Source organism: Calliphora vicina, chromosome 5 (genome assembly GCF_958450345.1).
Source record: "Calliphora vicina chromosome 5, idCalVici1.1, whole genome shotgun sequence".
Classification (NCBI taxonomy): Eukaryota; Metazoa; Arthropoda; class Insecta; order Diptera; family Calliphoridae; genus Calliphora; species Calliphora vicina.
Genome location: NC_088784.1, coordinates 68,423,469 through 68,436,514, shown reverse-complemented (window position 1 = coordinate 68,436,514; position 13,046 = coordinate 68,423,469). Strand labels below are relative to the sequence as shown.

General features: G+C 30.5%; 2 protein-coding genes across 2 annotated transcripts in view; one reads left to right on the top strand and one right to left on the bottom strand.

Annotated features, from left to right (window-relative positions):
• Positions 1–13,046, bottom strand: part of wun2 (wunen-2) — a 56,674-nt gene that overhangs the window by 6,524 nt on the left and 37,104 nt on the right. Inside the window, exon 3 of the mRNA XM_065512066.1 lies at positions 3,967–4,185. Coding sequence (XP_065368138.1) covers positions 3,967–4,185 — 219 coding nt within the window. The remainder of the gene's footprint in view (positions 1–3,966; positions 4,186–13,046) is intronic.
• On the top strand, positions 5,435–6,487 carry LOC135960707 (ficolin-1-like). Its single transcript, XM_065512067.1, has 3 exons — positions 5,435–5,571; positions 5,627–6,252; positions 6,326–6,487. Exons 1-3 carry the CDS (start codon positions 5,512–5,514, stop codon positions 6,462–6,464), a joined length of 825 nt encoding a protein of 274 aa, XP_065368139.1. The 5' UTR covers positions 5,435–5,511; the 3' UTR covers positions 6,465–6,487.

The window sequence follows — 13,046 nt, the reverse complement described above, 5'->3', positions numbered from 1 at the left end:
CTGTCTGTCTGTCTGTCTGTCTGTCTGTCTGTCTGTCTGTCTGTCTGTCTGTCTGTCTGTCTGTCTGTCTGTCTGTCTGTCTGTCTGTCTGTCTGTCTGTCTGTCTGTCTGTCTGTCTGTCTGTCTGTCTGTCTGTCTGTCTGTCTGTCTGTCTGTCTGTCTGTCTGTCTGTCTGTCTGTCTGTCTGTCTGTCTGTCTGTCTGTCTGTCTGTCTGTCTGTCTGTCTGTCTGTCTGTCTGTCTGTCTGTCTGTCTGTCTGTCTGTCTGTCTGTCTGTCTGTCTGTCTGTCTGTCTGTCTGTCTGTCTGTCTGTCTGTCTGTCTGTCTGTCTGTCTGTCTGTCTGTCTGTCTGTCTGTCTGTCTGTCTGTCTGTCTGTCTGTCTGTCTGTCTGTCTGTCTGTCTGTCTGTCTGTCTGTCTGTCTGTCTGTCTGTCTGTCTGTCTGTCTGTCTGTCTGTCTGTCTGTCTGTCTGTCTGTCTGTCTGTCTGTCTGTCTGTCTGTCTGTCTGTCTGTCTGTCTGTCTGTCTGTCTGTCTGTCTGTCTGTCTGTCTGTCTGTCTGTCTGTCTGTCTGTCTGTCTGTCTGTCTGTCTGTCTGTCTGTCTGTCTGTCTGTCTGTCTGTCTGTCTGTCTGTCTGTCTGTCTGTCTGTCTGTCTGTCTGTCTGTCTGTCTGTCTGTCTGTCTGTCTGTCTGTCTGTCTGTCTGTCTGTCTGTCTGTCTGTCTGTCTGTCCGTCTGTCTGTCTGTCTGTCTGTCTGCTTTCGAGAATTTTGCTATTTAAAATCAGCAAAATCGGTCCACAAATGGCTGAGATATGAGGAAAAAACCAAGACAACCTCGATTTTTGACCTATTTTTTTACCTATATCTGGATTACTAAGACATTAATATAGACAATATGGATATCTAATGATAGATATTTCAAAGACATTTGCAACGACGTATATAAGACCATAGAAAGTTGGACCTACAATGGGTCAAAATCGGGAAAAAATTTTGAACCAGATTTTTTTTTTTTAAAAAAAAAATTAAAAAATAAAAAAAAAAATTTTTAAAAATTTAAAAAAAAAAATTTTTAAATTTAAAAAAAAAAAATTTTTTAAATTTAAAAAAAAAAAATTTAAATTTAAAAAAAAAAATTTTAAATTTAAAAAAAAAAAATTAAATAACAAACAAAAAAAAATTTTTTTTTCCAAAAAATTCAAAAAACAACTTTAAAAAAAATTAAATTTTGTTTACCTAAAAATATTTAAAATTTTGAAGTATAATTTGGTGAAGGGTATTTAAGATTCGGCACAGCCGAATATAGCACTATTACTTGTTTAGATTTCAAAGAGTGCCGGGTGGAATATTGTGACACTAGGCCTAAAAGTTAAGTGCTGAAAATTTGGGCCAAATCGGACAACGATTTCTGGACGCGCATCGAGGTCAAAGTTCAGATATATGCTAAATTTTACTATTTATATGGAATAAATAGGTAAATCTCGTTAACTTTCTGCACTGTTTTCTAGAAATATGTAGATTTATTTATATGAATGAATATTACATTAAAATTTTTTTTTTTTTGGAAATTTACCCTGTATCTCCTTTGGGTCTAAATGACCCAAAAACTATATTATCGCCAAAATTCGGGAAAAATGCAAATTTTTCAGTTTTTTTTAAAATTTTGCTACTAAAAAAATATTTTTGCAATTGAATGCAAAAGAATCGAAATGTGTTCGTAATTATCGTTGTAATGAGATACAAATGACAAAATTTGGTTAAAAAATGGTAAAGTTATTACAAATTCGCCAGACCATTAACGTGTCTTAGGCCACTTGAACAAGAAATTTAGGAAAAAAAGTAACATATTTCAAGAAAAATTAAAATAAAAGCTAATTTTTATTTAAAATATATCCGTATTTACTTGTGTATGAGTTTTTGTCTTCGTAGGATACCGTTAACCTATTCGCAGGTATAACCAAAAAAAATATTCTTTTTAACGGCTGTTTCGAATCTCCATTTTCAAATTTTTAAAAATTTTGTTAAACAAATTCAGAATTTTTCGATCATCACATTGGGATTTATTGAGATCATAATAGGAAATAAAAATATGGAAAAATTATGTCAATACCTGTTACAGTTTTTCGTACCTGCGATTTAAATTTTGCGAATTTTAAGAAAAACTAATTTTTTGTCCATATTTTGGCGAATGAGCCCAATTTCCTTACTGTTACAAATTTTAAGTAAAACCTATTCATAATATTATAGTCCTGGTAATTTTAAATACGGTCTGAAAGTTTTACGTTAACCTTTAAATCGTGAAGGTCAAAAATCTAATTTTTCAATATTTGGAATTTCTATTGAAAAGATAGCGAAATGTTATATATTTTGGGCCGATTTTAATGAAACTTGAGGACACTATACATTGGGGTCTAGCATTTACAACAACAGTGCAAAAATGGATTTTAACCTTTAAGAGCACTTGGGGTCAAAATGGCTGTGTTTTTCGAGATTTTAAAAGTTGAGGGTAATTTGGACCCCAAGTGCGGCTAAGGGTTAATTTCCATTTTTGTGCTGTTATTTTAAATTCTGGACTTTATGTTATATTTTCCTCAAGTTTCATTAAAATCGGCCTAAAATATATAACATTTTGCTATATTTTCATTAGAATTTCCAAATATTGAAAAATTTGACTTTTGACCTTCACGCTTTAAAGGTTAACGTTATCCGTTCCAATAAAATAAGACCATGAATTTTTTAATGAAACACACAGGTTTTGGGATAAAAAATCATTTTATTTTTCAATATAGTCTCCATTGAACTCTATACACTTTGCGAAACATTTTTCCAATTATTTCATCCCTTTCAAAAAATAAGATTTGACGAGGTCATCAAAATAGGTATTTGTTGTGAGATGATATCATCGTTGGAGTCAAATTTCGTTCTTCAGGTTTGGAAACAAGAAATAGTCACTTGGGGCTAAATCCGGAGAATAGGGTGAATGAAGGAGTAATTCATGGATTTTTGCCATGGAAACTGCACATGTGCGTACCCTTTTGCGAGCAAACGTGGCAGCCATTTTGCGTAAAGCTTTCACATACCCATGTGATACTTTAAAACAGTGATGTTCACGCCATACAACAATTGTTTGAAAAATTTACACACATTTGTTATGCTCTTTTAACGACTTTTGTTCATTCATCGCTGAGCATGCGAAGAAAACACATATGGCGGACTATCGTCTTTTTTTTTCAGAAATTTATTAAGGATTGTTGTTGGTTGTTCTTGTTCGAAGCATAGCAAACACACGCGTTTCAATTACAATTGAACAAAGTCAAAAATAAATACAAAATTTAAGAGAATTTCGGACTTACAATTCCTTAAAATTTAAATTACATTCATTTAATAAATTGGTTTTATTTGACAAAAATCCTAAATCTAAACTTTCTTCATTTTGTTATTATTTTAAGTGTTTGACATTATGTTTGCTGGGTAGCTCTCTCACCAATACATCTTCATTTTTATTTTTGAACATCACTGATTTAAAATTTAAACCACTGAGTCATGTGAGAAGCCTATGGCTTCCACAAACTCTCTTATTATCATCGTGAATATGTTCGGGTAAAGAAACCTCAGAACGGTCGGCATCTTCCGTTCTTTTCTCCTCAAATCAAGCGGTAGTCAGCTGTCAATGGCTGTCAAATACAAACTAAATGATGTAGCTTTTTTAATGATAATATCATTGGGATTATTGGGATATGATCTTTGTAGATTTTTTTTTTTAAATACTACTGAAATTTATAATGAGATTCTACAGTATAATATTTGTCACAAATATAACAAATTTTACTTATACTTATACACTTCTCAACAAAATACTATGCCCGTATTATAAACATTCCCTCTCAAAAGCTATTTATTTTTATTTGAATTTTAGTCTAATGCCCAACTACTAATGGTATTTGTATTTATTTATTCTTGCACTTACCGCAAAAAAGTGTGGCCTCAATCGTCCAATGGAATATTTGGCAATATCAGTGGTCAATTCACAAACACCTGAACCAAATATTAACAAACCAATACGTTTATAACACTCCACCATCCAGTCGGGTATTTCCATATGCAAAAAGTAGTAATTACTGCTTGATAAATTGCCAAAAGTATGCATTTTATGTGAATTCGATTTGAAAAACTCAACGATTGTTATCTGTAAATAGGAACAAAAAAAACAAAATTAATTTTCATTAATACTGTCTTACAAAGTTAAAATATAAACTAATTAATACTACGAGTCAATTAAAGGCTTACAAAAAAATTGCTACGAAATTGTAATTTTAAAATTACACCTAGAACTCTTACACAGGGCAACAAAATCGGAAAAAATTTGGAGGCTTTTTAAACTACTATACAATTTTGTTGTATTGTGGTTCCAGTAGTACAAAAATGGTAACATCTTTAAATTCTATGGATAGATTTTTTTTCTAAAATTGGGAATTTTTTTAAATGTTTCTATTACATATGGCTTTGCGATAAAGCAATAAATCTAAACAATTTCTGCCGTTTTCGACTTTTAATGATTTTTTTAAAACAAAAAATTGGATATTTTTACATAAAAAAAATATTTTTTGCTTCAATTTGTTATTATAACTCCGAAACTACTGAGCCGATTAAAACGCAATATTTTTCCCGATTTTGGCCCATTTTAGGTCCAACTTACTATAGCCTTATCTACATCGTTGCAATGGACTTTGAAATATCTATCATTAGATATCCATATTTTCTATATTAATGACTAGTAATCCCGATATATATCAAAAATAGGTAAAAAATCGAGGTTGTCCCGGTTTTTTGCTCATATCTCCGTTAATTATGGACCGATTTTGCTGATTTTAAATAGCAAACTTCTCGAAAGCATGTCTGACAGAATTATTGAAGATTTGGATCCCGAAGATATCTGGGGTCTTCAGAAAATTGATTTCAACAGACAGACAGACGGACATGGCTTAATCGACTCCGCTATCTATAAGGATCCAGGATATATATACTTTATAGGGTCGGAAATGAAAAATGTAGAAATTACAAACGGAATGACAAACATATATATACCCTTCTCACGAAGGTGAATGGTATAAAAAGAAAAAAAATAAATCTATCCATAGAATTTAAAAATTTTTACCATTTTTGTACTTAGGTAACCATGATGCATCAAATCGATATTGTGGTTAGTCAAGCCTTTTTTTGCTGTTGACCTGTGTTATGACAGCTTAAGATGTGATGTCTGTTTTCGTGGGTTTTTCCTAAGCGAAATTTCCTTAATTAAGCATAATGTTTGGGAATTACTCAATTATGAGTCTCTCAATTCTTATCGCAGCAATTTAAAAATGTAATTCAACTAAACTGATAATTCAAAATTAAACAATAATGATAATAAATAATTAAATTCATTTTGTTTTCAAGTCTTGTGAGAGCAAGATTAAATAAATATTAAGTTGCCTTAAATATACAAAATATTTATTAATTTTTAAATTAAAACATGTTCTCATATTTGTGGCTGCTGGTACTCAATATTTTATTTGTCCAAGGCAATGAAGATGTAAGCAATTGTTATTTTTACTAAAAATTTGGAATTTTGAACAAATTTCTTTCAGTGTTTTGAGGATTCATGCGACTACAGTGAATTGCTAACGCAATTTATGCAATACATTAATAGAAATCAAAATCTTACCTTACACGCCTTGAATATGAGTGAACGTTTAAATAAATTAGAATCGCAAATCATAAAATCTGATAACAAAATTCATCAACTTGAACAAACTTATTGTCAGGATAATCTAAATGTTAAGCAGAGTTGTGTAAATGAAAAAGATAATAGCTGGATTGTGATACAAAGACGTCAGGATGGAAGTGTTGATTTCTATCGCAATTGGAATGACTACAAAGTTGGTTTCGGAAATAAAGATGGGGAATTTTTTATAGGTCTTGAAACGTTGCACAGGCTTACGGATAGTGGCGTAACTTATGAACTATTGATTGAAATGAAAACATTTAGTGGCAGTAAATATAATGCTAATTATAGTCACTTTGTTGTGGGCAGTGAATCGGAGAATTATAAGCTTAAAAATTTAGGCAGATACCATGGTAATGCCGGAGACAGTCTAAATTATCACTTGCATCAGTGGTTCTCCACGAAAGATCGTAGAAATGATCAGAATCCTAATGAAGACTGTGCAAAGTCATATGAAGGTGGCTGGTGGTATAATGAATGTCATCTCAGGTATGTAGATAGATTAGCTTATGTTATTTGTATTTAAAGATTATGGTTATTTTTGTATTATTATTTATTTTAGTAATCTTAATGGAAGGTATCACAAAGATGAGAATACCCAAAGAGCGAATGGAATTCACTGGTATAAAGTCACCGATTATAATAAGTCATTGAAATTTGTAGAAATGAAAATTCGAGCTAAAACTTGTCAGAAGAAATAAAACAATTTAGTTTAAGAATTGTATTTATCTCTTTTATTGGGTATATGACTTAAAAATGGGGAATATAAAATAGATATATGGGGGATTTCATGTCAAGTGAACCAATTTTTAAAATCGGTGTCTTCCGATCGGGATGAAATTTGCACCAAGGTTTGTCCTATTGGATAGTAATTCAGACACAACTTTTCAATGTGTCCCAAATAGTTTGGATAGCTATTTCTTCCATCTTTCGAAAAAAAAAATAAAAAAATGTTTGAATTTTTTTTTCCGAAATCAAAAACTTTATTGACTTTTTTCCGAAATTTAGATATTTTCCTTGAAGACCTGTTTGGTCGCTTAGTGGGATGCGAGTTCGATATCTATCAAAATAAATGTTTTGTAACTCAAAACAAGCTATTTTTGACTTTGAAAATGGACCCCTCTTTTAATTTTTTGCTCAAAAGAAAGCTTAGGGTTTTTCCTTGAAGACCTTTTTGGTCGCTTAGTGGAATGCGAGTGGGATATCTATCAAAATAAATGTTTTGTAACTCAAGATATACAATTTTTAATTTTTTTTTTGGAAAACTCAGAGAGTTCTTGACCGATCTTGTTGAAAAATTGTGTCTGAATTACTATCCAATAGGTCTAACCTTAGTGCAAATTTCATCCCGATCGAAAGACATCGATTTTAAAAGTTGGTTCACTTGAATTGAAATTCCCCATATATATACTCTGTCATTTTGAAGAGTACATATCTGTCATTTATTCTCATCACTAGTTATTGCTCATTATAGTGTAAACACTAGGGTATTCAATTAATCGGGTTTTTGGTTTAATCGGTTAATCGAGCAAATAATTAATCGGGGTTAAGATTTAATCGGTTAATAATCGGTTAATTTTAAATTAATCGATTAACCGAATAATTTCTATTTAAATTTTAAACTGAAAATATATCCACGAATTTTCTGTACTTAAATACAAAATAGACAAAACAGCAATTCAACCAAAAAGTAATTAATTTTCTTTATCTATATGGGGCATTTCATGTCAAGTGAACCAACTTTTGAAATCGATGTCTTCCGATCGGGATGAAATTTGCACCAAGGTTAGCTCTATTGGATAGTAACTCAGACACAATTTTTCAACAACATCGGTCGAGAACTCTCTGAGTTATAGGGGGTAAAATTTTGACAATTTGGTCAAACAGGGGTTTTTTCTTATCCATGTAACTTATTACCTATTGTTCTTAGCAAAATGTGTCCCAAATAGTATAGATAGCTATTTCTTCGATCTGTCGAAAAAAAATATTTAAAAAAAAAAATAAAAAAATTTTAATATTTTTTTTCCGAAATCAAAAACTTTTTTGACTTTTTTTTAAATTTTTTCTCTTTTTTTTTTTTTTTTTTTTTTTTCTTAAAATAAAGTTTAGATATTTTCCTTGAACACCTACTTGGTCGCTTAGTGGGATGCGAGTGGGATATCTATCAAAATAAATATTTTGTAACTCAAAACATTAAATTTTTGACTTTTTTTGCAAAATCAAAAACTTTGTTGACTTTTTTTTTCAAAATGCACCCTTTTTTAATCTTTTTTTTTAGGTCAAACAAAAGCTTAGATATTATCCTTGAAGACCCTTTTGGTCGCTTAGTGGGATGCGAGTGGGATATCTATCAAAATAAATATTTTTTAACTCAAGACTTACAATTTTTGACTTTTTTTTTTGCAAATACGATTTTTTTTCCAAATGGGCCCTTTTTTTAAAATTTTTTTTGTAGTCAAAAGAAAGCTTAGGTCCATTCCTTTAAGATATTTTTAGTCCCTTAGTGGGATGCGAGTGGGATATCTATCAAAATAAATATTTTGTAACGCAAGACATACAATTTTTTAATTTTTTTTTGCAAAATCAAAATTTTTTTCCAATATGGGCCCTTTTTTTATTTTTTTTTTTTTGCTCAAAAGAAAGCCTAGGTCCATTCCTTTAAGATATTTTTAGTCCCTTAGTGGGATGCGAGTGGGATATCTATCAAAATAAATGTTTTAACACAAAAATTGTATGTCTTGAGTTACAAAACATTTATTTTGATATATATCCCACTCGCATCCCACTAAGCGATCAAAACCATCTTAAAGGAATAGGCCTAAGCTTTCTTTATAGCAAAAAAAAAAAATTACAAAAAGGGCCCATTTTAAAAAAAAGTCAAAAAAGTTTTTGATTTTGCCAAAAAATCAAAAATTGTATATCTTGAGTTACAAAATATTTATTTTGATAGATATCCCACTCGTATCCCACTAAGGGACCTAAAATATCTTAAAGGAATGGACCTAAGCTTTCTTTTGACTAAAAAAAAATTTTTAAAAAAGGGCCCATTTTGAAAAAAAATTCGAATTTGCAAAAAAAAAGTCAATAATTGAATGTCTTGAGTTACAACATTTTTATTTTAATAGATATCCTACTCACATCTTCCTAAGTGACAAAATAGGTCTTAAAGGAAAAGACCTAAGAAAAAATTTAAAAAAAAAGTCAAAAAGTTTTTGATTTCGGAAAAAAAATATTAAAAATTTTTTATTTTTTTTTTTAAATATTTTTTTTCGAAAGATCGAAGAAATAGCTATCTATTCTATTTGGGACACATTTTGCTAAGAACAATAGGTAATAAGTTACATGGATAAGAAAAAACCCCTGTTTGACCAAATTGTCAAAATTTTACCCCCTATAACTCAGAGAGTTCTCGACCGATGTTGTTGAAAAATTGTGTCTGAGTTACTATCCAATAGAGCTAACCTTGGTGCAAATTTCATCCCGATCGGAAGACATCGATTTCAAAAGTTGGTTCACTTGACATGAAATTCCCCATATATATAAAAGAGTAACGTTACTGACTGACTGACTGACTGATTCATCATCGCACAGCCCAAACGGCTGAAGCTAGAATCACGAAATTTTAACTGTGGGTTCCTCCCTCCCCAAAACGATCCGATAAGAAGGGATTTTTGGAAATTCGAACGTTTAGGGGGTAAAAAAGGGTAAAAACGGGTAAATTCGGTAACCTTATATCTTCAAAACTAATAAAGATACAAAAAAAATTAAAATAACATGTTACTCCATTTCAAAAATAAGCTGACAGGTGTTTCGTACTTTTTGGAAATTCGAAACTTTTAGGGGAGAAAACGGGTAAAAACTGTATTTTGGTACTTTTTTTGCACCCTATGTATCTTTTAAACTAATAAACATAGAAACAAATTTTAAATCGTATTCTTTAATTAACAAAAAATAAAAAATATAAGTTTGGTACTTTTTGGAAATTCAAACCTTTAAGGGATAAAAATTGTGTTAATTTTTAGTACTTTTTCATAAAATATGTTTTTCTATAATTTGACATAGACATACGAATATTTTATTATGAAATTTATTTTATTACATAAATTTATTTGAATGAAATTGTACCACCTCAATGGGGATAAAAAAGGTACCAAAAAGGGGATAAAATCGGGAAAATACATTATATTTGAAATTAAGCCAATTTTGATAATTTTTTTAACGTTGGTTCCTGGATTCATACAAAAATTAACTAACAGAGTGTTATTTGGAACTCGAGTACCAAGGTGTATATTGGGCCAAATCCGGGTAAACAGTTTGGTACTTTTTTTAAAACATATTTATTCTTGGGCACATTAACACAGATTTTAATATTTTGATACATGCCTATAGCATAAACAATTTTGGCAAAATGGAATATTTTTAAATTTCAAACTTGAGGGGTGTTCAAGTAAGAAAAGGGAAATTGGTAATTTTCTCCTAATGGTACTTTTTTAACATTTTAAATAATTTCAGTTATCGAGATTAAAGTTAGCTGATATGTATTTGAGTGAAGTTAGTGTTAGGAATAGGGGATAATATTTAGGTACCAAAATGTGTGAACTGTACTATAGGTACTTTTTTGTTCTTCTAATGGTACTTTTTTGAAATTTCTATAATAATGGACTTAGAAACATGAAATTAAACATATATGGTCCTAAGTGAGTGAGAATTCTAGGGGGAGACTTTTTGGTACTTTTTCTTTATTGGAATGGTACTTTTTGTAATTTCTTCACCAATGAACCTAGAAACATGAAATAAAGCTTATATATAAACCGAGTGAGTGGGAAACCAAAAGAGTGGGTTTTTTGGTACTTTTTCTATATTCTAATGGTACTTTTTTGAATTTTCTATAACTATGGACTTAGAAACATGAAATTAAGCATATATAGTCATAAGTGAGTGAGAATTCTAGGGGGAGACTTTTTGGTACTTTTTCTTTATTCTAATGGTACTTTTTAAATTTTCTATAACTATGGACTTAGAAACATGAAATTAAGCATATATGGTCCTAAGTAAGTGATAATTCTAGGGGGAGACTTTTTGGTACTTTTTCTTTATTCGATTGGTACTTTTTGTAATTTCTTCACCAATGAACCTAGAAACATGAAATAAAGCTTATATGGAACCGAGTGAGTGGGAAACCACAAGTGTGGGTTTTTTGGTACTTTTTCTATATTCTAATGGTACTTTTTTGAATTTTCTTTAACAATGGAGTTAGAGACATGAAATTAAGCATATATGGTCCTAAGTGAGTGAGAATTCTAGGGGGAGACTTTTTGGTACTTTTTCTTTATTCGAATGGTACTTTTTGTAATTTCTTCACCAATGAACCTAAAAACATGAAATTAAGACCGGAGTGAGTGGGAATCTACAAGTGACTGCTTTTTGGTACTTTTTCTATATTCTAATGGTACTTTTTGAATTTTCTGTAATAATGGACATAGAAATATGAAGTTAAGCTTATATGGTCCTAAGTGATTGAAAATTCAAGCGGATACTTCATGGTACTTTTTGTTTATTCTGATGATACTTTTTTTAATTTTCTATAGCAATGGACTTAAAAACATTAAATTAAGCATATATGGTCCTAAGTGAGTGAGAATTCTAAGGGGTGACTTTTTGGTACTTTTTCTTTATTCGAATGGTACTTTTTTTAATTTCTTCAACAATGAACGTAGAATCATGAAATAAAGCTTATATGAACCCGAGTGACTGGAAAACCACAAGTGTATACTTTTTAGTACTTTTTCTATATTATAATGGTACTTTTTTGAATTTTCTATAACAATGGACTTAGAAACACGATATTAAACATATATGGTCCTAAGTGAGTGATAATTCTAGGGGGAGACTTTTTGGTACTTATTCTTTATTCAAATGGTACTTTTTGTAATTTCTTCACCAATGAACCTATAAACATTAAATAAAGGTTATACGGACCCGAGTGGGTGGTCAACTACAAGTGGGTGCTTTTTGGTACTTCTTCTATATTCTAATGGTACTTTTTGAATTTTCTGTAACATAATGGACCTAGAAATATGAAATTAAGCGTATATGGTCCTAAGTGATTGAAAATTCAAGCGGATATCTCATGGTACCTTTTGTTTATTCTAATGGTACTTTTTTTTAATTTTCTATAGCAATGGACTTAAAAACATGAAATTAAGCATACATGGTCCTAAGTGAGTTAGAATTCTAGGTGAGACTTTTTGGTACTTTTTCTTTATTCGAATGGTACTTTTTGTAATTTCTTCACCAATGAACCTAAAGCCATACAATTAAGCTTATATGGACCCGAGTGAGTAGGAAACCACAAGTGGGGGATTTTTAGTACTTTTTATATATTCTAATGGTACTTTTTTGAATTTCCTATAATAATGGACCTAGAGTTTCCAAAAAATCGAAGAATTTCAAAACCGCGGTTTCGGTTTTAAAAAATTAAAAACCGATCGGTTTCGGTTTTGTGATAATTTATTAATTCTTAAGTATTATAGAAACAAAATTAGTTGATAATATATGAAATGATATACAAATCTAAATTTCAAACTTGACGGGTTATGGTTTAGTGAATGCGAATTTAAAAGTGATGATCAATGGCACTATTTTCTTATTGCAATGGTACTTTTTGAATATTTTATAATAATAAACCTAAAAATTTAAAACTAGGAACACATTTTGCATTTTCTATAATAATGGACCCAGAAATATGAAATTAGACATTTACAATTAGATTCACAAAGTGGGACTTGATAGTACTATTTCTTTCTTCTAATTGGGGTGGCGAAGCGCACCGGGTCAGCTAGTTTTTAATAAAACTCGACTTGGAAAACACTCTATCGCTGTTTGTAGATGTTAGTGAAATCGAAAGTAAGACATGGTAAAGAATATCCAATATCTCAGTTATTTTTCTAAGCATATAAAATCTCCATTATACCATTGAAGTCCTTTTTGGATTTTTTAGAAATACTTTTACTAATTTCGATAATTTCTGATAAAAACTTATTTCCGTAGTGTCTCCAGTTTCGTCTATTAGCATGTTCTCAACCGACAAATACATGTAAATTAAATATGTCAGGTTTTATACTCATTAAGGTATTAATAGACGGCAATACTGAGTACTAACACTTTTCCAATTGAAAATGAAAAAAATGTGAAATTTTAAATAGTTAATACCCTCTTGTTGATCAAGTGCGATATCCGATACATATGAAAATAAAAACTTTTTTAAACAAATTTCGAATACC